The 24,649-nt window shown below is 42.0% G+C and overlaps 1 protein-coding gene across 1 annotated transcript in view; it reads right to left on the reverse strand.

Moving 5' to 3' along the window:
- Positions 1-23,020, reverse strand: part of PTH2R (parathyroid hormone 2 receptor) — a 721,892-nt gene extending 698,872 nt beyond the window's left edge. Inside the window, exon 1 of the mRNA XM_086958607.1 lies at positions 22,733-23,020. Within this exon, the coding sequence (XP_086814733.1) occupies positions 22,733-22,807 (75 nt within the window). The 5' untranslated portion in view covers positions 22,808-23,020. The remainder of the gene's footprint in view (positions 1-22,732) is intronic.
- Positions 23,021-24,649: the final 1,629 nt, after the last annotated feature.

Here is a 24,649-nt window from a genome sequence, read left to right on the forward strand (position 1 = left end):
CAGTAGATCAAAATGTGTTATGGGGAAGGCGCTTAAACCTAAAATACTCTGTGGCTTTCTTAGAATTATGCAGGTCCTTCATAGCAATAATTAGGTACAGGTATATATTACTGGGGCCAGGAAAGTTAGGGAAAAGAATAGATTTCGGTGGAAAAGTTGGTTTGAAACAGGAGTTCCTTCTCTCTCCATTAATACTTAATCCATTTTTATTTGACCTTACAAGTGCTATTCGAAAGACTACATGTTTTCACCGAAAATAGGTGATGTTTGCATTCCATATCAAATGTATGCAGTTGGGGGGTCATTATGATAGCGGGCCCTGAGGATGCAGAAAATCCGCAGCGGACTGACCAAAGACCCACCGCCAGATTAGGATGGCTGGTAGGTCCTGGTTTCCGTCCGCAGCTTTTCCGCCGCGGTCGGATTACAACCGCAGCGGAAAAGCTCTAATATGGTGACGGTGTCTTCCAGACACCGTCCACCATATTAGGATGGCCAGTAAAGTATGCTTTTCCGCGGCGGGTTTTCCGCCGCGGAAAAGCATACGGAACTTCACTGCGGGGGCCCGTTGCGGGCCCCCTAGGTGGAGGGGGGTGGGGGGTGCACATGGGGGTACCTATGGTACCCCCCTGCATTTGCATGCAGAAAGCGGCAGGCACCGCGTGGTGCCTGCCTCTTTCTGCATGCAAATGCAATGCGTGCATTTTTAACATTGCCGCGGGTGCAGCTTCAAGCTGCACCCGCGGCAATGTTAAAAATAGAGGATGTGACCGCCAGGGTGGCGGTCACATCCTAATTGCACAGGAGGGAACTCCGCATGCCATGCGGAGGTTCCCTCCTGCTCTGGGGTCGCGGACGGACGCAAGTCCGTCCGCGATCCTAATCGACCCCTTGGTTTGGTCCTTATGGACTACGCATCAATCAGTCTGAAAATATTTTGTAAAATTCTATTTTGATGAGTTTAAAGTTACTCAAACATGTAGTCCTACATGTCTCCACCATCTGAAACAGGGGGTGGTGCCAAATTTGTGGAAGTAATTTCATGTGTTTCTTGCACGGCCCGTTGTCATTTTCCTTATGTTAGCCTTATTGTGTACGTGGTTGGGCGCATTTATTTTGTACATGTTACTATATAAAAAAAACTTGCTTTTGTGCAACATTGTATTTTCACACAATACTTGCACATGTCTTCGAGTGTGGCTCTTATTTTTCTGGGATTTAGTCAGGACACCATAGATAAGGTCTAACAACAATGCCCCTTGTTATTCTCTCGGGTTAGGCACTAGAACCTAGACATAAAACGAGAAAGCAGCTGCTGATTGTGAGCACACATGTCTTGTCCTATGACTGAAGACAAGAGTTCTAAAACACACACTGAGTGAAGGTCCTGAGGCAAGATTACTGCATCAGCTCACTGGCATAGCTAGACCTTTTGCCGCCTACTGCTTTTGCCACCCAGTGGCCGCAGGTTGAGAGCGGGGGTGGTGGCCACTCTAAAACTCATGCCGCCAGGAACAGACTGTCCCCCAGTCCCCCTTGCTACACCACTGCATCAGCTGAGATGTACAATAGCCATCTATCTATTCTAAGGTACAGGGTCCACCACTAATGTCAAAGGTCTTTGATATATAGCCATTTAGTTTCAGTAGGAAGGGGGTTAAAGCTAATATGTCTTATAACATGACAGGGATTCTTATGGTATATGGTTTATCAACCATGCTAATGATATCATTCTTAAACATTTGTTTTCTAATTGAGGCAGGAATACTGCAACTAAGACCATGATAGTTTAAATAAATATTCTAAACTTCCTTCCTAGCTCTACTCTTATTGTGGACAGGTATGAGGGAGAGAGCGAAAGAGTGTGTCCTGTTACCATGATCCCTGAGAAGATTGAATGTGTTGTGTTCTATGGCGTTAACTCACTTGTTTCTCTGGAAAGGTTAGAAGGATAAGTGAGACACTATAGCTAATTGGACTCCGGCACATAGATACAGAGTTGGTAGGGTGATTCAGTCCCTACATGCTGATGTTCAATTGTTGCATGCATATTTCTGTTTCCAAGCAGAATCCCTTCAATTTGGCACCAGAAAACTTTTGGTCAGGTACCTATTTGTGGGTAGTGCGTGTCCACAATACCCTCACACCTTTTATGGGACATGTCCATGGTGTTAGGCATTAATCCTCCACAGTCTTTACAGAACAACTAGTTCTGTTGTTTTTTCAAGCTTGTATATTAAAAGGCTCCATCCTGTTTATGGTATGCTTTGAGTCTGTTATAAATTACTTATGGTGCAACCTTTTGCTATTGCAGCCAACTGCTCACATTTAACACAATATGAAGTTCTTAATCTGTGTAGTAGAAGCAGACTCGGTCTTCTACTTTGAAGTTTTTTATTCTTGGGTCACATTTCCAGCTGTGGACGCTAACAACGACACTTTTCATGAATACACTGTAGCACAGTCACCCACCTGCTGCATATATACCTTGTCCACTTACAATAATTCCTCTTTCAGTCTGGTAGCATCAGACTTGGTTTAGTGAGGTAATGTGACATATTACATGAGTGACATAATATGTGAGGGTATAAGCAGTGCATTGCCAGGGCGTAAGTTATAGTTAGCTCAGGTAACTATAACTGCTAAATTTCTGTAGTTTTGCATGTGTGAAACTGAGCCTAACTATAACTATACCGTCCTTGTAATAGATAAGGATCATTCTGACAGCTCCATGGCCCGCTTCCGCCACTGTCTGGTTAACATCGCCTCATGGATGTCCACCAATAATTTAAAATTAAACACTGACATGAATGAGGTGCTATTTTTTAATCAAAAATCTGCCATCCCCTCCAATATTTGGTGGCCATCTCAACTCAATCCCCCTTCTGTGCCTGTTCAAGCTGCTCGCAACCTGGGCTTCCAATTTGACACAGCACTGTCCTGCAAGACCCAAATTAAAAAGGTTTCATCTTCTTGTTTCGGAAAACTCCGAATGATTAAAAAAATTTTTTTATTTTTTACCTTTCGAGTTCCGCAGAGCAGTAGTACATGCTCTAATCACATCCCATCTGGATTATTCTAATAGTCTTTATGTTGGCGCCCCTGCTTATCTCATTAACCTGCTGCAACTTGTGCAGAATTCAGCGGCCCGGCTGATTTGCAACATCCCTTATCGCCACTCGATTTCACCCCACCTGGCCAAACTCAATTGGCTACCTGCGAGATATCGCATCCAGTTCAAGGCCTTGGTCCTTGCCTTCAGAGCTCTCAATGGTCGTGACCCGGCATTCTTAAGGCTCAGAATCAGGCGATCTCTTGCCACTAGGGATCTTAAATCCAACCATTGTGGGCTTATGTTCTGCCCACGCTTTCGTCTGACTCGCACAGGCGGTAGAGCTTTTGACGTGGCCACTTCCAGATTGTGGAACGCCCTTCCAGAAGAACTCAGATTACTTTCATCCGAGGTTGTTTTTCGCAGGAAACTCAAAACCTGTTTTTTCTCTCGGATCTAGCCTGACGGAACTCTCTGATGGACCCTCTAGGACTTCACACGTTGTCAGCGCCGGGAACACCCCCGTTGGGGGTAGCTGTTCGCGCTTTACAAGTGACTAAAATAAATAAATAATAATAAATATATATATTTTTTTTAAATACTTGAATGATTAAAGTTAGGTTAATAATTCGGTAATTGTTTATATTATTCTACGTTTAAAATAAATATATAACAGTAATTATCATTAATTCACATTATTTAACACTAAATAAACATTAAACATTTTCCCTTTACTTTACCCTGTGAGATCTCCACCTTGATAGTAGAAATCTCCATCAACATATTAAACATTACAAGTAGTATCCAGGCCCTGAATTTATTAGGACTTCTGAGTAACATTACACTCATAAATGGTGAAGAGCCCTGAGCAGCAAAGTTACTCAAAAGTGTATGAGTACATTTAGACATGTAGATTTATTCATTTGTAACATTAGTTATGAGACTCAGCTCCAACGGTATTGCTAAGTAAGCAGTACTACTTTTCGTACTACAAAATAGGGTTTGTGAATTGGGACAGGACTACCATAACATAATATGGTAAACATTTTAATTAAACCCGAATCAAACTTTAACAGGATCACTATATTTACACACTGATTCTTATAGAGACTTGGACATAACTGTAATAAAACAGTGTCTCTAGACTTGAACATGATTATCTTCACACACTGTCTTTGACTTGGACATCCTATAATCACACATTATCTGGGTGGGAAATTTAACACTATTCTAGTCATTCATGATCTTTGTTTGGACTGAAACATAATTATCTATCAAGACGATCTGTGTAGGTATTTAAACATCATTCCTACACCAGTTCACTCGGGGGGTGTAAACATGATTATCTTTGCACACTTTCTCCCTAGGGAGAGGAACACCATGATTATCACACCTTATGTAGAAGCTTGAACATGTCTATAATGACATACTATCTCTGTGGAGACTTAAATATTGCTATAATCACACGCTAGGTCTTTGGAAAAGTGAAAATCACTATAATCACACACTATCTCTGTGGGGACTTCAATATCCTCACTTTCAAACATGATCACTGTATGGACATGGCCATGACAACCTCAACAAACTCGGTCTCAAATCACAAATGTCATTTTAAACTTGAAGTCTAAGTTTAGACTTGAAGTGTAGCTATAGATCTGAAGTCTACGTTAAGACCTGAAGTCTAAAGGCTTGGTTCACAAAGCTAAACTTGCACTTTTCTGTATGTTTACATGTGTATGCTATTCGCAAAGGTATTTTACTAGTAGTACCTTTGCAACTCTGGAATATCTGTGTAGAAAAAGATTGGCCAGTCCCATATTTTTATGAGGGGACTCTCAGGAGTCATGAAAATACTACTAGTAAAATACCTTTATGAAGAGCAAACAATTGTGACCTCACTCAAAGCTGTACGTTTACCTTTGTTAATCAGGTCTAAGTTTAGACCTGAGTTCTAAAGTTACACTTCAGATCTAAACTTAGACCTCAGGTCTAAATGTAAATGTAAATGTGGATGTACTTGTAAAGCGCACTGAGACTCCACAGAGTATCCTGGCGCTGAAGACCGCTGGGGAACCCGTCCTGGTTTTCCCTGTGAGATGGTCCCTTTCTGGGTATCTCGAAGGTCAGACCAGGCATCCCCGGCGTCTGTGGGGGGGCCGTTGTAGAGATGAGGCAAGCTTAATGCCCAGAGTTGCCGAGTGTGTTCCCTAGTTAGAGTAGGCACCAAGGCGAGAATTATCGAGTCCGTTTGACCCTGGTCCACGACCCTGCCGCGTCGGGAATTGAACCCTGGTCCCGGGCCGGTCTGCCACCTCTAACCAGTGAGCCACACCACTCCACGTCTAAGTTTAACTTTGTGAATCAGGCCCTTTGTCAGTAAGGTCTTGAACACCATTATAATCTCACACCATGTGAGGGCCTGAACTGGGTACTTGAGCACAATTATCTGAATGCACTATTGGTGTGGAGAAAGAAGATTATCTTTATCCTCCATTCCCATCCCCGCCAGGAATAGGTATGGGTGACAGGGATCAAACAGAAAGGGCAGCTACGGTATATCATGTGGGATTGGAGTAAGCACTGACACACATGCATGACCACTATCGCATTCAACTGAGAAGTAGGACAACAGAGAAGGGCACTTGGCATATATTGTACAACTGGGTATATAGCAAATGCTCTACCCATGCTTTTGAACTATGGTGGGTGTGCTAAGCTAGCTTAACTGTGACTGGACATTGGGTATATTACTGGTTATACTGTTTTTAGTTCTTAACACTGCATATCTGTGAACTCTGGTTTGTCTACGTAGTACTAACATTGGTAGGGTAGTTTGTTCTATGACCTACAATGTTCAGAGGGTATGGTACGGGTCAAGATAGTTTGTTATACTTTTGCCCTTTTTCTTTATAGGTTCCCTCTTATTCCTTCTAAGTAAAACTTTTATCGGCGAATCCTACAGGTGTATAGGTGGCTGTAGTGCAGTAGCATTTGCAACAATTCCATAAACTGAATAAAGAAATTTAAAAAAAATAATGACATCTTCACACACTATTTTAGTGGAGTTTTGAACATGCCACTATCTCTATGAGGCCTTGAACATCCCAATAACAACACACTCTCTATGGGGACTTGATTATTCTAGTGACCACACTCTAGATTTGTAGGAAGATGAACATCACTATAATCACACTCTAACATTGTGGGGCCAAACTATTTGTCTGGGGGCTTGAAAATCACTATAATCACACTAGCTCTGTGTGAACTTGAACATTGCTATAACCACACACTACCTTTGTGGGGACTTGAATATCAGTATAATCACACAAAATCTCTGTGGTAACTTGAATATTGTTTCCTTTACATACTATCACTGTATGGATGTAACCATGATGCTCTCCAGACTCTCTGTTTGTAGGGACTTGAACACCACTATAACCACACATTACCTTTAAAAAGCAGGCCCAATCTGTGTGGAGAAGTTATCTACACACACTATCTGTATCTGGACTTAAACATGCTTACCTTCACATACCATCTCTGTGATCTTGACAAATCTCCATAATCACACACTATGTTTGGGACTTGAACATCCCAGTAACCACACACTATCACTGCGGGGGGTTCAACATTCCATTTATCACAATTATCTCTGTGGAGTCTTCAGCATTACTATAATAACCAACTATCTCTATAGGGATCTGCATATCCCAATAACCACACCTATCACTGTGGGTACTTGAGCCTCCTAATAATCAAACACCATCTCAGTGGCGAATTGAACTTCACTATAACAACACACCATCTCTGTGGGGACTTCAATACATTAATCTTTACACACTATCACTGTATGCATTGCCCATGATAATCTCCACACACTATGACAGAAGCGATGTGGACACCAATGTAATCACAATTATGAGGAGGCTTGAACATGGCTATAAATCACACACTAACTCTATAAATATGTGAGCATGATTATCTTCACACACTCTCTGTGTGGAGATTTGAACATTATCTTCACACACTATGTTTGAAGGGACAGAAACATGCCTACCTTAACACACCATTTCTGTGAGGTCTTAAATATACTAAGAACTAAACATTAGTAAGCACATGCTATCTCTGTGGGGACCTGAACCTCCCAGATACATCACACTATCCATGTGGGGACATGAACCTCCCAGTTACCATGCACTATATCCGTGTAGACTTCAACATCCCAATAACTACATGCTAACTCTGTGGAGACTTGAATATTACTATAATCACACAATATCTTCATGGGGACTTCACTAAGATTACTTTCATACACCATTTGTGTTAGGACTTGAACATTCTTACAATCATAAACTATCTTGGTGGTACCTGAACATCATTTTCTTTACATGCTACCTCTGTAAGCTACTGTTGTCATGGTTTTAGACAGTGTCTCTGAGGAGTATGATATTTTTACGATCACATATGACCTCTGTGTGTATCATTACACACCATTCCTATTCAACATTGCATGCAATTGCTATGGAGATATGGTCTGTTTGCCACTTTGAAATAAATGAAAACAATCACACTAAGTTCTACTAGACAACATTGATGAGTCCATCATTTAATTTATCCATGTGTTAATCTCTTATCTCTAGACCTGGGTGAAATTTTCATTATGTTGAGTAGTCAGAGAAATTTCATGTTAGTCTGCACCATTGCATATGAGTAATTTGGCACAGAAATCCTGCCATTGGAGCACAGGAACAACAAATATAGCAAGCACGAGTGGGTGGTGACTGCCGCTGTTCGGGTTCTGTTGAATATAGAACTATTCTCTTAGAGCAAATTGCATCCTCGTGTTCATTTTGGGCCTTTTGAGCTGTGAAATAAGTGCTAAATTATACGATTTACTACTTGCGTAATTCAGCAAAAGTCTGCATATTTTGCTTTGATTTTGTGTAATGACGCTATAGCAAATAATGCGTTACTCCTACTTATCTCTTAAGACTTTGAGCATTAACCAAAGAGCTACATACAGTTTTAAATTCCATTCTGTAAACCTGATATATGTTAATCTTATTAACACAATTAATCTATTGTGTATCCATAGTATGAAACCATTGAATTATGAAAATATTATGATGTTATTTGCATATTTTACTGATACAATTTACATTTCACCATGTACCCATGACTGTATTAAATAACAAATGATAATTATACAGCAAGCCCTCACAAAGATGGTAACACATGTTCGAGTCCCCAAAAAGATAGTTCTGTGTGCATGATTAAATACCAACATATTTGCAGATTTGAAGGAGGATACGGTATTATGAATTTTCCTTAACATTTTTCCATTATTGGTATATATTTTAAACATTGGGAAAGGTTAGTCCCCACAAGGCAGGAATCCACACATCATGGAGGAGGAGGGAGGGAGTATTGTTCTTCATGTTGCCCTTCTAATTCATTGATATTTTGAGAGCATTTTTGGAGCAATAATGGGATGACTAGGCCTGGGGATCACTAATAGGACAGCTTCAAGGGTCCTAACAATTGCAGGATGGGTCAATTTCTATGATTCACTACCAGGAGCAGACCTTCAGCAGGCCCTGCAATATGGGTTGTGTGATGTGTCTTGAGTGACGCATATGATATTTACGCTAATTGTGTGTGATAAAAACTCATACTCTGAAGTAGCACATATTTTGGTTCTTACAGTCAGACTTTTGTTAATATTTGGAGGCTCCTGCTTCTGTGTACCTCCAACTAGTAATTCAGAGAGACAGTAGATTAACACACATTTTCATCCCTTGAAATGTATGAGGTCACAACTAATAGGATATAACTTTACAGTCCCTCCCCATGGATTCAAACACTGGATGTAGGTAAGGAGCCCAGTACAATTAAAAGTGAGTGAACTAAACTGGCAATGGAGCTGAACACCAATTTCTTTTAAACTAATGCCTTCCGACACTGAAAGGTGGCCATAATAACATTTTAATGAACATTTTGATTTGCAAATACTGGCAGCATGTCATTAGACCACTTTTATTAAGAGTGACCACTCTTATTAACAGTTAGTTACTCCAATTGGAAGCATAAAAAAACCTCAAACTCATGGTCATTCAGTGTAAAGGCCTTTTTAACTTAAAACAGACTTCAACTGGAATTCCATTAAAAAGAAAGTTGTGAGGGTGCACGTTATAGTTACTTTAGGGATGAAATATAGTTTCCCGAGATGACTATAACTAGTGAATTTCAGTAATGTTGATCACTTAAAATTCTATTTTTCTACTGACATTGGGACCTAACCACAACATTCCTTTAACCTTTAGCTTTTTCAGTGAATTTCTAAGGATTTCATTTTAATGTGAAGTAACATTGTATAGCCAGAAAGAATTCCACCCCCATGCCACTCATGACCTCCAGCTGTTGCCAGTGTGGGGTTGGACTTGATCCAGGCAAAGTGCCCGGACCCTGCTCGTGCCTAAGCCCACTTGGGCATGCATGATAAATAAAAGGGTGTCCTTTTAAGTAAGGCAGAGCAACTGACTTTATGAATGGGTCAGAACACAAAACTGAAAAAGTGGACCTATTGGCTTTATTGAGTGGTCAGGGTATCAACATGTGTAAAGCACATGTTCTGTGTTTGACAAAAAAACAAACCAATAACTATAATTAAAAATATATTTTATTAATTCACACAGTTCAATGGTTAAAAAAAGATTGTCATTAAAAAATCATAAAACTACATTTTAAAACATTCAAATAGTCTTTGAGTCTTTAGTAAACATTTGGCAAGCTACAAACTGCAAGTTCAAGTCCAACCACAAGGGGACTCAGGACTTGAGTTGAGTAACAGAGTTGCAGGTAGGAGTGCTTTGATAAAGTCTTCTGTGGTCATGGATTTAAGGACCCAGAAGACTTGCACATTTTGTGGTTGTAGCTTTTACTGGGAGGTGGGCACGCAGCCCCATTCCCTGACTCTTAACAGGCTAGGGGGGACCCCTTTTGAGATTCATAGGTAATCTCTTTATCCTATGGAAGGATTCCTCATTATCAGTAGGGAAATTTGTTGTGAAATTGAAAAGGAAAACCTTGAAACTAGACTTTACTTTAAAGATCAGCAGATTCCAGATAGTCTTCTTAGACATCATGGTCAGGGTGCAAGATAACATACTGTGTTCCACACGCTATCAAAAACCAACAGTAGGTAATAGCCTACCGCTTGCCCTAAGCAGACACCCTGAATCGGTAAAATGGAATACCCCATATATGGAGTTGCTGAGAGTTAACAGAAATTGCAGTACCAAATTTAATTTTTATGAGGACTAACACGCTTTATAGATTTCAGGAGAAGGGGTTTTCAAGGTTGATTCTCAGTAAGGCTGTCCAAAAGGTGGTAGAGGAGAAAAGAAAAGAGAAGAAACACTGTATGAAAAACCGTACAGAAGGAAGACGACAAGGACAATAAGACTAGACTCATCACAACATTCAATAGGCAATCAAGGGACTCAGAGGGTTTAATAAAGAAACACCGGAAAGTCCTCAAACGTGACAGCCTTTAAATACAGTGATCAGCTACAGACCTTGGATAACCTACCATAAAGTCACTCTCTGAGGAACATACTTGAACACAATGACATCAGTGTTACTAAGAATTCCAAACTAGGTAGCATTAAAGGCAATGAATGCAAGGACTGTAAATACAGTAAACCTATCAAAGAATATCCATTCCCTTCCAGAAAAAAAAACAAAAAGAGATAGGCCAGTTCAAAGACATCCTTTAAAAACACTGGTCCCAATTTCTATCTTGGCATAAATCCATCAGACAGATTGTTGAAGGCTTTCTGACAAACATCAATGGTTTCCCTCTGACCGCCGTAATACAATACTGGCAGTCAGAGGGAAACCCATAGGGGGATTACTCTGAGATTCCAACAGGCTCAAGGAGCACATCAGAGAGTCGAAATGACACATAATCCCATAATAACAGTGGAGGGCGGGATTATAATGCCACTTCCCCACAGCCTTTACATGTCGGCCTTTCTGCCATGAAAAGGCTGTCAGAAAATGACATTGGCGGCCCCTAGTAGGGTTCCCATGACCCGACAGCCTTTGTTATAAGGCCTGTGGGCCACCACCCTTAAACATTCCTGCACATGGTGCCTGCTACACGGTGCAGGGATGCTGTAAAACATCAATTTTACAATTGTAGCTTTGCTGCGGGCCTTTTCCACCTGACGCACAAGCTACAATTGTAAATTGGATGCTTCTGACCGCCCATAGTGTGGTCACATCCAAATCCTGTGGGCGAACTGCCAACCTATAGTCGGGCGGTTCCATTTTGCAACTGTCTCGCTTGTACGCAAGTACGAATTACATCTTAATGAGGCCCATTATTGTTTTTTTTATTTATATATGAAAAAAAGTTTTAAATTATGCTATAGTTCAGTGTTGAACTAAAGTAAAGAAAGTACGATTTCGAAACCAAAATACCACTAAAATTCACCAGTTCATTTATTTTGTCTGAACTAACTTTAACTTGCGCCCCTGCCATACACTGCTTATGACCTCACATATCATATCACTCATGGCATGTTAAATGGCATAATTGATGACATTACTGCTGACACCTCAAGTTATATAATTGGTGCCGGCGTTACTATTGGCTGATGACACCCTTCCGCAGTAGAAAACCCTGAAAGGCCTGGAATTATTGCTAGAAAGATTACATTTATTTTGTACTACCAATGGGCTATCTATAAATGCTGACAAAACCACATTTATGGCTATCCACACACAGATAATTTTGAAGAACCGTCATACTAGGGGGAGTCAATTTAGAGACAATCTCAAACTTGATTATTTGGATATATGCCTCTCCAATACTATCTCTTGAAACAGCCAGGTCGCCAAGAGTAGTTTACTTCTTAAATACAAGGCAGCAGCCTTGTTGAATTCTGCTTGGAATACATCTTTTCATCCCATGTCCTCACTGTTGGAAATCTGGAGACCCCAAGCTGTGGCTACCTATGGCTCTGAACTATGGGGCTACAGCAATGTTAACCCGTTGGGTATTGATGAAAGCAAGTTTCTGAGAACTGTATTTAGACTCCCACATGGCACACCCCAGGTTTTTTGGAGTGGATTCAAACAAATGCCCTATTGATGCTATAGTGAGACTGAAACCAATTTTGTACTGGCTGAGATCATAGCTGGTCCCAGAGCTGGAATGCTTTAGAAATGGATCGAAGGGTATTATTTTTACCACAAGGTGTACTAATTCTTTGCCATGGCTCAGGTTCATCAGGGAATCGCTCACTGCACATGGGCATGCGCAGGGGGGGGCAAGGAGGGGCGCTTCCCCCCACCCTGGAGCGACCCGTATTTCCCCCCCTGCGGACGCCCATGAAAACCATGACTTCAAGATGGGGTTCTCACTCTTTTTCCTCTCCTTTCTTTTATTTGCTTCCCTGTGAAATGGGTCCAAAAAAGAAAGATGCTTTTGCTGTAAATGTCATATTTTTCTAACATTTTAATTCCAAAGTGCAGCATTGGGAATAAAGGGCTAAAAATATGAACATTAGATAAATAACTAAATAAAGTAAGACAGAGTGATAGCAAACTGGCCACACTGATTTTATTCACACTGAAACACATTAGCGCCACTTTTACAGAGTTTGCCAGTGAAGCCCTATTTTTGTTTGCTTGTCTTTGTTTTCCCTGGACTTGGAACTAGTGCACCAATCCTGGAGGTACTGCAATGTGTGGATTGGAAAACAAAATGTGTGCTGCGGCTCTGCGTCCAGGGATGTGGTCTTTTTACCATACTGCTTACGTTTTGTAAGGATACAAGCAATGGCCATTGAAATAGGTCCATTCAGGGCCCTGTGGTCGTGTCCTTAACTTTTCAGGCAAAAGCACTCACTGATTTCTGAATAGTGAGTGCAAAAGCATTAAGGTAACCATGTTGTTCCTGCTTACATTTCCCATGGTTTGCAAAATTTTGCATTCCCTATAAGTGTTTGCTTTTGCCAGGATGTTGTTACTTTTTTTTTTGTAGGGCGCATATTGCTCTTGTCTATTGCGTAATTTAAATTGAGCCGCTTCCAGGTGTTTATAGCGGGCAACAATTGGGTTGTAGTTGAAGACAGTGGGAGTTTTTCTCATTGGGGCAGTACGGTGTTCAGTGGGGGAGAGGATGTGGCACTATGGTCAGAGCTTCTGAATTTGGAACTGGGAACCAGGTTCAGCCTTAATAACCAGTCTACCAGACAACTCTCCTGCGAGAGCACAATCACATGCTTGACCTTAGAAGGCTTCGCAACACCTTAGAAGTCCTGGTGTCTTCGTACCAGCAGGTAGACACTAGCATGACAAGTGTAGGCTAACCTTCAAGGCTTGTCCACCACTATCCATACTGAAGTTCACCTCCAGTCTTGCAGGTAGGCCTATGAAGCAGCACACCCTAGAACAACGGTCACAGGACCCTTGAGAAGGACCAGCTTTAGGGCGGTGCAACCAGTGTGACCGCACCGGGTGCTGACTTTAGGTGGAGGCATCATGTTTGCAAGTATATTATGGTTTTAGAAAACGCTTGCTGCCTCCTTCCTGGCCTCCAGCACTTTTCAGCAACAATAAAAATGTCATGCTGACTCTGGTGATTAATATTCTTCCTAGATAGAGATCAGAATTTTGTCTCGTGGAATTTTTGACTCATTGAAAGGTAGCTCAGAGGGTTAATGTACCGGCTGCAAAGAACATGCGCCATGCAGATCACAAAGTGCACATAATGTAAATAGGTCAGTGGGTTACTGCTTTTGTCAGAGAGATCCTTCTTGTTACTTGCAGTTTATAAGCTAAAATCCTAACTTAGAACAGTGAGCTATTAACTGTCATCTAAGAGCTGCATACAAACTGCAAAATATAAATTAGAGCGTTATGCCCCCCCCCACTCTTTGATTATCCTAATGTCCCAAAAAGTGTTCATTGGCCTTGTTTCAGCAGTAGTAGCTGCAACTCACCAGGGATTGGCAATGCAGGATTTGCAAGCACACCAAACTAAGTTCGCAAACTTACAGTTACCCGGATTCATTCACAAGCACTTTTAACATGTGCTGCCTGATGTGGGGCCACTGAAATTAATTATGCAGCAAAGGATGACAACATTATGCTGTAGTGTTGGCTAAATTATGCATTAAAAAAGGCTGCATCGTAATGCAGTATATTTTCAGATATTTTATTATTTTGACGTGTGTACACATGCTAACAGCCTCTGGAGAGATATTGCCTTATTAGTACCAGTGTAACATACAAACGCAGCAGTGAGAAAGGTGACCAGTCAACCTTTACAATAGGCCATCCACTCCGCAGCAACACAAGTCACATTTTATATTACCTTTTGATATGTTTGAGCTACAAACTATTTATTAGTTTAAATGGTCAGATCATGCAGCAGATCTTACATTATGAGGAAAATATGGCCGAGCCATAAATTTAGAGAAAACATTTGCAAACTGGGATATTTTGCCATTCATGTTTGAATTGCTGTTGTGGAAAAAGGGATTAGTGTTGATGACAGAAACTCATGGCTCGGAGACAAATGGCTTGTGTTTCCACATGTTATCGTATTAGGTACATTTTGTGATTAGAAGCATATCACACTTTGTGAATATATTTTAATGTCAATAACTCATTATAACCTTAAATAATCATGTGTACCCATTGGTTGATTAAACTGGGCAGTGAAATGCCAAACAAATACAAAAGATTGGTATGTCTGCGCATTCTGGCCACACCTCTGGCTCCAACCACAGATCCAATCCTTGGGTTATTCCCGCCCTTTGATTCTCCGCCCACTGTTCCCCTACTTTTTTCCCCCTCTTCGACCACTGTGTTAGACTCAGCATCCCTGGACCTGTGATGTGCCGCCGCTGTGGGAGCCACATGTGCCATACATTTACGGTGCCGGGCTTCCGCATAAGGGAGCTGGCCAATATTGTATCCCTAAACGTGGGCACATAGTTAGTTTGACATTGACTACACTTAGAGGGACTCTAAGTTTCTTTTAAAAAATATAGCTAACATTTGGACCTACAAATTTTATTTTGTATAACTTAATTGAATGTGTGTTAAATTTAGCAATGCCCGGAGAATTCTAGTAAAGGGAGCACCCATTGGCAAATCACTAGCGTGTGTGGTTACTGCACTATTTATTACTAACTTTGACGTTGTGCTTTAACTTTGGATAAAAGTTATCATGAATTCTAGCACCAAGAAGCCAATATTGGTAAATATGTGTGTTACAAATAATCCCCAACATACACTGTGCATACAGTATATTTAGTCCGGTGCTTTAATCATATGCTGTTTTAAAGTATTCTGATAAAAATCGAATCGTGCTGAAGACAGCCTTGATTGGTGTTGAATCGAGGACCCAGAAGTCTGCACAACTAGCAGACAGAGATAAAGCACCTTATCAGAAAGTTTAGCGTTTTACCTACAGGTGGTGTTTGTTGGCATGTGGCAGGGTCAGTCACATGTTCTGAATTCCTGGCATTTAATTGAGTCTATCCCAGTTCTGCGCCCCAGTGTTTCTTGTGCCCGACCTGGCAGACATCATGTCGGATGATGGTGATGACGTTAACATTTTGCCCCCCCCCCTGGAAAAATATCTGCGGACGCCCATGTCACTGCACTGGGGGCCCGAGACCCTTGGCAATGCCCAGAGGCCATCTCTGTCTCCTCAGAGAGGCCTTCTGTACAAACGAATGGAGGAAGGTATTGGAAATCACCACCAGTGGCAGTCGTGCTAATTGTCTACTGTACCAAAAAATGGAGCCACGGTTCGAAAGATTCCTGGATTAAATTGACGTGCCATTTACTAGGTCTTTATACATTAATTTCAGGCTGGAGACTCTGTCACTCACAGTTTTTACCAGGACATGGAGATCCCACCAAAGGGGGAATGCTCTTTATTCAGTATGTGGCACAGCACAGGAAACAGATGCCCACTTACTCTTTTTTTGCTCCGAATATACCAAACAGCGAAGACGCTGAATTTCCCCATTGTGCAGATGCCTTGGAACAAGCCATTATAAACAAACATTGCACATCTGCAAGTCAGACATAGGGTCTTGTGTGGTATTCTTAATACAGTTTATCAAAAGGAGATAGGACACTTGTGACCACTTATTCCAAGAGATTTGAAAAAGCCCTCATAAACGCTGCGTATCTCGAGAAGCGGTATATCTTATTCTCCGCCCCACGCGAGCGTTATGGCAACAGTCATTGGGCTTATTCAGTCAGTGTCTTGCCAGCCTCACACGAGGCGATCTCTGGTTTTTTCGTGGCAGTATCCAGAGAAAAGCGAGTTACCCCACTGAAGCTGAGTGATGGATAAAAAAGTGTGCAGGTGATTATAGGTTTTATTCAGTTCACTTGACCACTTATTAAAAATTACTCGGTATGCTCTGGGGATAGTTAGGAATCCTTAGCATAGGTCATTTGGACAAAAAAATAACGTCGACATGTTTCTGCTCTATCGGCCCGAGGGTCTAAGAGCTTTCGTCAGGACAAATAAACAGGAAAACACACAGTGAGTAAAGACTGATGTCACAATTTTGACATAGAGCGGGCGGAGAATAAGATATACCGCTTCTCGAGATACGCAGCGTTTATGAGGGCTTTTTCAAATCTCTTGGAATAAGTGGTCACAAGTGTCCTATCTCCTTTTGATAAACTGTACCTTATTTCGGGGAACCGATAGGACAGCCATTCCTCCTCCCTCCTATTGATAACTAAGTGGTATTCTTAATAGCCAAATTTCTAGAATCAGTATGGCCCATTCGCACTAGGATATTTACGCAAACACCAGAACTCAATCGCTGAGATTAAAAAGTTGAATATAACAATGAAATATTAGCTACAGTTGCACACCATCACCCGATAAACCCCCAAACATAATTATACAAGAATAGATTTACAGGTTATAAAATTTCAATTCATATAGCATCGCCCTCAAATTTATGTTTTAAAGTGTGAAAGTTTTTATTCAGATTTTATTTACACCTACAAATGAAATATCTTTTATTACAGTTTCGTCCCTTTGGAACAATTTAGCTTTGAATCTATTTAGTGAAGTTTGTGTTTATTAATTCAATGTGACTTTTATTTTATCTTGCTTTCATGGACATTAACCGAAATAAAGTATTTACTGAAATATAATTAATGGCATTACTTATGACATCAGTAATATCTCCTCAGTTATATACAGCCCAGAGTGTACAGGTAAGTTGAGACCATTGAAATAGCATACGTTATGTCATCAATCATGATGATGCAAAATATTTATAGCTAGCTCAGTAAACGAGAACTTTTAATTTTCCGAGAATTTTTCTTTTTTTTCTTTTTGTATTTTCCTTATTTTAATACCGAACTATAATATCACTTTAACCTTTGTTTTTTTTAGTGAATCGTCTGGGTATCATCTTGCAAGTAAAGAGCACAAGTTAGTATAGGGTTTAAATCACGCACAAGCAAATTAAATGGAAAGCTAATACAATGTAAAGAATTACGCTATTTTCATTAGGAAACGGTCCTTTCGGAAATATATGCCCTCATTTTACCTCTCTTGCTTAGTAAAGCAACCACACGAACTTAACTTTCTTACCAAGGCCATCTCATTGAATGTTTCATTTAAAGAAACTTGAGCAATGGACAATAAGAGCTCCTCTGTCTCTTGATATACATGGAAGTAACAATGCCAGGGCAAATCTCAGGATAAGTCAGTTCTGAATGCAGAAAAAAGCTAGATGTTAGGAAGAGGTTCCAGGGGCTCTACTTCAAACAATAATATTAGTGCAATGGGTCGCTTGATCCCGTGGATCAAGGTGCCACTGCTCCTGGTGCATAACTGGTAGATGCTCATCTGAGCATGCCATGGACGAGCACTAAGCAGGTAAGAGGAATGCAGGGTGGTAGTCGTACATATTTTTGTGGACAATAGCAAACGCCTTCAACGCAACACTGCTTTTCATTTGACACGCAATGCAGATTGCTTTCTGGTGCTGTCTCTTTTGTCATTCAATATGAGACACCTGCACTTTTATTACAAACTGAATGTCCGAGGAACATTGTTTACATCTTTAAACTAAACTGCTTATCTTAGAGTCAAAATTCAAAGCAGACAGACAACACATTGTTTTATAGTGAGAATATAAAATCAAGTCATCTGCTTACGTGCACGTTTCCGTGTGTTTAAATATAGTTTGCAAAGAAGCGGGCCTCTCTATAGTTTAAAAAATGATATCCATATTTTTTACCATGCAGCAGATTATAGGCCAGATGTTCGAGATTTGTATTTTGCATTTTTGAAATAGGAATCTCTATTTAGGAAATGCAAAATGGTGTGTACAAAACTAGCAATTTCCTAATAACGATTCCTAAAGATTAGACAATATCTATTAACAGCCTGTGGCACTGCAACATTTCCTTAAGACCAGATTTCATATTTGCTGCCCTATATTGCGTGTAGTGGGAGAGAGGAGCTCAGAGTCATATTTAATATATATGGCCTGCTGCTACTCTTTACCCTTGCACTGGTGCAAAGGTGTGTGGGTGCCGCTCACGGTGGGCTTCTGCTGGGGAGAACGACGTGGGATCCCTGCGCTCTGAAAGCGCTTTTCGAACTTTGTGGGCTGTCTTGAGGGGAAAGGACAAGGAAGTGTCTTGCACGCCGATGGACTGCGAGGACCAGCAGGCTTGGTGCCTCACAGCTGCTGCCTCTTCCCTCGGCGCTCCCACCCCCCACCTGGATAATTCAAATACTTTTTGCGGCCCCCGCTCCGCGGGAGCCGCTCACGGTGGGCTGCTGCTGGGGAGAACGACGTGGGATCCCTGCGCTCTGAAAGCACTTTTTGAACTTTGTGGGCTGCCTTGGGGGGAAAGGACAAGGAAGTGTATTGCACGCCGATGGACTGCGAGGACCAGCAGGCTCGGTGCCTCACAGCTGCTGCCTCTTCCCTCGGCACTCCCGCCCCCCACCTGGATAATTCAAATACTTTTTGCGGCCCCCGCTCCGCGGGTGCCGCTCATGGTTGGCTGCTACTGGGGAGAACGACGTGGGATCCCTGCGCTCTGAAAGCGCTTTTTGAACTTTGTGGGCTGCCTTGAGGGAAAAGGACAAGGAAGTGTATTGCACGACGAGGGACTGCGAGGACCAGCAGGCTCGGTGCCTCACAGCTGCTGCCTCTTCCCTCGGTGCTCCCGCCCCCCCATCTCCACTGATTTAATCACGCTCCTATTCCCGCAGCGCGGGACATAGCCCGGGGCTAAGCCCGGGCAAAGGGCGGGCCCTCTACGGCCCTCAGCGGCACGAGGAGGACGGGGACGGGCCACTCCCCTTGGCATCCCCATAAGAGAAGGTATAGTGCCTATTACGACCTATGGTCTTCTGACTCACCAACATAGTCATAATACACAAATCATGACATCTAAGGGGGCCTATCCAATTTTCATTCAAAAACGATGCCCGGGCCAGGAAATGGACACGCACATTCAGAGCCATAGGACCCTTACCACTATCAGCGAAACAGATACCGTTGATTGCCGTCAACCCCTAGATCCAACTCAAACCCTTCCACAAACCCCTGTCTTATTGGGAAGAACTAAATACCTTTTGCAGGACTAACCCAACTCAGACCCTCCTACAAACCTCTGTCAGTCCGAAAAAACTGACTTATTGGGAGGAATTAAATGCTTTGTGCGGGACTAACTTTCTTCCTGTTATAGCCCCTTCCCCCGTAAAAGGTTCTACCACCGACCCCCGCGTAGACAGACCTTGCCACCTAATCCTATCACCTAAGGAGGATAACAGCCAAGCTAGTGGACTGTCACAAGGCCAAAATGCGAAAAGGAAGCATGACGGGGTTAATGACCACGAAACAGAAGCCAAAATACAAAGACTCTGTACTGATTCCTCTTCGCCTGCCATAAATCCTACCTTATCCAAGAAGCATACTGAAACTCTGGCTGCCGAAGTAGCATCCCCCCAACTACAACTATTGCCCCAGTTTGAATTGATGTTAAGATCTGTAATAGAACCCCTGCTTGACCAAATCAACATCTTAGGGGACAGGTTGACAAGCCTAGAGACTATTATTAAAGCCAATTCTTCCTCTCCCGCAATGATTGTTAGATCTAATTGTTCCACTCTCCCTATTGCTCCCAAAGTGCCTCACACTACTAATACTGTCCCAACTGTTAGCCAATCCCCCAACTGCCTACCTCACACCGCTACCAAAATCGCCCATACATCTGCGATCAATACCACAAAAAACGTCCTAACCGATAGACAACCTCCCAAGAGACTACCTTCAACTGCCACCAAAATTGCCCGTAAACCTGCTTTACCTAAATACTCTGCCATTAGAGCAGAACCTAACAGAGTAGCTTGTATAGATTTGCCTTCAGAAGCCGCCCCCTTTGTGCTTGTTCCATGCAGGAGTACCTGCACCCATGCACGGGAGACCTGAAAGGCATCAGGACCTATTGCACAAGGTCCTGTTTTGGTTATCAAAAAATAGACCCCTCCCATCCAATAAAGACGGTGGTATCCTGAGTGTTAGAAGGGTGGGTTGGCTAGGGTTATCACCTAAAGAAATTCCCGGGGACCTAGTCCTAGTCAAATTTAGGGACAGGCACACAGTCCCCTACTTACGATCCTCCCAGCCCCACGATAATGACTGCTCTATCTCCGTTTGGGATCTGCATGATTTTTATCCGAGTACCCCTCCTATCCCCCCACCAAGACCAACAGCCCTACACAAACATTTGCTAGGTAGGGGTACCATCAATTCTCCTACCCCTATTAGATCAGCTCTTGCTATTAGAAACCGATAGTGAATGTTTATGAAAATCAGCATTATGTAAATATGTACCGTGGTTTTATTGTAGCTTGTGTTTTTATAATGATGTATACTTTTATGATTTCTTTGTGGAATCGAAATAAAGTTATTTGAGAGAGTGTGTGTGTGTGTGATGTCTTATTCGTTTTTTTAACTGTAATTTTACCCTTCCCGTACAACATCCAAAGTGGGGATAATTTTTAAAACAGTTCAGACATTGGCTGTGAGCTGTACTTTTTTTTGGGCAAACAAGCAATGTATGAACTATTTGGAGCGAAAAATATGTATTTCTAATTTTACTTCTCCCAAGACGAGCAGTTATTGATTCTTCCTAAGCCCTGTCCGACAGTTACAGTAACGAGGGTTTGGGTAAAAAAGAAAAAGAAAATAGGTATTTAGGCAGGAATGTTAAAGTATCACCCATGTGATGCCCCTATGATACAGAGTGGCACAAAACAGAGCAAAGCGGTGCAAAGAACTATTTACCGTATACAGGGCCCTCCTGCAGCACAACAAAAAGTTTTGCATTCGAAAATAAATATTCTTTCAAGACATTTTGCCGCTTGTGTCACTTTGCGGCAGCGCAGGTCCAAGACTTCACAAATTTGATCCGATGTGTGAACGTGTGAACTGCACTGAAAGGTTGTTTACATTTGAAAGTGTGTTGCTGCCCTACGGTGGTCATTTCAAGCATTACATTATCTAAAAGTGCGAACTAAAGATGGTTTAATGATAAGCCTATGTAAATAAACATTCAACCATGCGGTTATTATTTATTTAACCAGTGCTGGGGATGAGCAATGCCGTTTGCCTCAAACTATATCATGATTGTTTGCGCAACACCAACTCTTGATTTTTACCTATGCTTTCTAAAGAACTCTGCTGCCTTTGATGCTTAACATAATTATGTTAAAATGCACCTGGACACTGAACAACAACGCTGGTGTTAAATTAGTTTGCAGCAGTGGCCCCTCTCTAATGTTTGTAATTATAGTTTCCCAGAGTTCATGCACAAAATACTGCTGTTTTCCTGGAAAGATTACTTCCGCTGAAACTTCATTCTCGACAACTGTGATAATTAACAGTTGCTAATGAAATATGCACAAACGACCCATGCACAATCCAGAGGGGCATGTTTAAATGTGGAGGGCATGTATAAAGAACATGCTTCGGAATAACTGGTAGGTGATTTAGGCATGCGATGAAGCCAGGGGGAGTGACAGTGGCGGCGCTATCAATAATGCAGCAGGTGCAGTAGCTCTCGCGCCCTGCGGCGGGCGGGGCCTACTCCATTCTAATTAGTGGTGTTTCTGTGATACTAAAGCAGGAGATTACTGGGCGAATTTCTCTGCTTTCATTTGGGGGAATTGCCCCCTCTCTACTTCTCAGTGAAAAGCACAGACAGACAGATTGAAGAAGCGAGCAGAGGGCAGAAAATACGGAAACTAAAAACAGAGCCTGTGCTGTAAACTCACAATACATCACTTAGACACTCACATTTTGGGGCTTATTTACAAGGCCCTTGCGCCACTTTTACGTCATTTTTCCCATATTGAAAATGACGCAAAAGTGGCGCAAGGGCCTTGTAAATCTGCCCCTTTGTTTTTAAATTTACAGAATATTTTAGGAGGTTTATATCTTGTATTCTAAGTTAAATACACTCTAAAACAAAGAAACAAAATCACAAAACTAATGGTGGTATTTCAAGTGAAGGAGACTGAGAGTATATACATTTGGAAGTTAAATGAAATGCAGCAATTGTGAATTAAAGTAATTTCCGTACCTGTGCGTTGACCAGGACAGAACCATTCATTGCCAGTAGTATTCCGCAAATCAGGGTTATCCAATGTGTATCCATCGGTGATGAAATCGATGACTTTAAATGCGTTATTTCCCCTTCCTTTAGGTCTCCACACAATATATCCAGCTGAAAAGCAGCCAAGTCTGTCTGATATTGAGAGGAAAAAGCGGTTTCCTCAGCTGACTCAAACTTTAATCTCTCCGTTTCCAGTTCTGCAGCCGAGCACAGCGCGTTTACTTGTACTCCCGCCCGAATAGACAGCCCGTTGACTTCCTGTGGTGGTTAGAACAGAGCATGACAAGAGCAAAGTAGCCTCCTTTTCCACCCCTCGCCGTCAGCGCTCTCGTTAATGCGTTGCCTTCCATCACCTGGCACGTTTTATTCCGATCCATGGCGATGTGTGGACGATGCTGGAGAGAGAGAGAGCAGCCGCAGCGTGTGCCCACCCCTCCCACGCCAGAGCTGAGTTATTCGTCTGCGCTCTCTTTCGATGCGCCCTGCTTCAGGTGGCTGAGTCAACGTGTCAGGCTCCCCGAGAAGACGTGCTTGATGCAGCCCACACTGGCAAGCGCTCACTCTCGCCTCGAAAGCCTCTGAACGCAGTGCTGAGGTCTCTTCAGCGAAGCAATTCAACATGCCTTCACTGGCTGACTGAAGGCGAGCGCAGTCTGACAGGAACGTTTTCGCAAATATTTATATGTTTAGTTTACTTTAGGATCTAAGAGACATTTTTAAAATGTGCTTGTATCAAGCTGTTGGAACCCCCCCACCTAAACTTTTTACCTTCAGTCCTCCTGTTTTTCTAACCCGTTTTTGTTGGCTTTAAGGGCTCTGTGCACTTTACCACTTCTTTTAATGCTAAAGTGTTTGTGCTTTCTACTCTAAAGATGGCAAAATTGTCTTACAACCAATTGGTACATTTCATATACTTGTGTAAGTCCCTAGTAAAGCAATACAACATGTACCTAGGGCCTGCATATTACATGCTATTAGTGGGCCTGCAGCACATATTGTGCCACCTACTTGAGTAGCCTTTAAACATCTCATATCTACCACGGCAACCTGTGGGTTGAGTTTTAACCTACCATTTTCACCTAGCAAAATAAACAAACCTTCTTTTTTAGTACATAAATCAGACCACTATGGTACACCCTAAACAACCCATAGGGCAGTGTGCTTTGTATTAAAAAAACTTGGATATGCACTTTTAAGTTCTACATGTCATGGTAGTGAAAACCTCTCAAATATATTTTCACTATTGCAAGCCCTACCGCTCCCATAGGATAACAGTGGGTTAGCTTATTAGAATTAATGAGTGATACCTTTTGTTTGGAAGCAGGTAGGAATGTCATGTTATGCGTCTGAGGCATTGTGATTTAAAACCCTCGTCATTGGTAAAGTCTGATTTTTAGACCCAATTCAGAAAATGCAATTTGGTGCCAACAGACTGTATCCTTGGTCACATGACTAAGTGGAGTTGGCAGTTGAGCTTTGTGTATTACTCCCAGACAGTCCCTGTTAGAAACTCCAATTCCTTATCCTCCTTTCACAGCCTGAGCTTAACAAGCTCACTCGCATGCACTCTGCTACTCTCCCAGTCCTCCATCTCCTCTGGAGACAGCCCCTTTGAAGCCGCACTGCTGCCCTCCCGGTAAGCTACTTTCCCTCCAGGAAGACCCAAGAAACCATCCTGCTCCCTCATCTAAATTCGCTACCTCCACTATAGGCTCCTCGGTATGCTCACCTGCATTGCTTGATTCCAACTGGCTCCTCAGCGCCATTTGGTATTCCTTCTTTCTGGTGAGGCCTCTTACTAAGATGACATTTTTTTGCAGATGGCTTTCAGTTGTGGCACAGTGTAGATTTCAAACAATGATAAGAACTGTGCGCACATGCATT

Source organism: Lissotriton vulgaris, chromosome 2_1, assembly GCF_964263255.1.
Source record: "Lissotriton vulgaris chromosome 2_1, aLisVul1.2, whole genome shotgun sequence".
NCBI classification, from domain to species: domain Eukaryota; kingdom Metazoa; phylum Chordata; class Amphibia; order Caudata; family Salamandridae; genus Lissotriton; species Lissotriton vulgaris.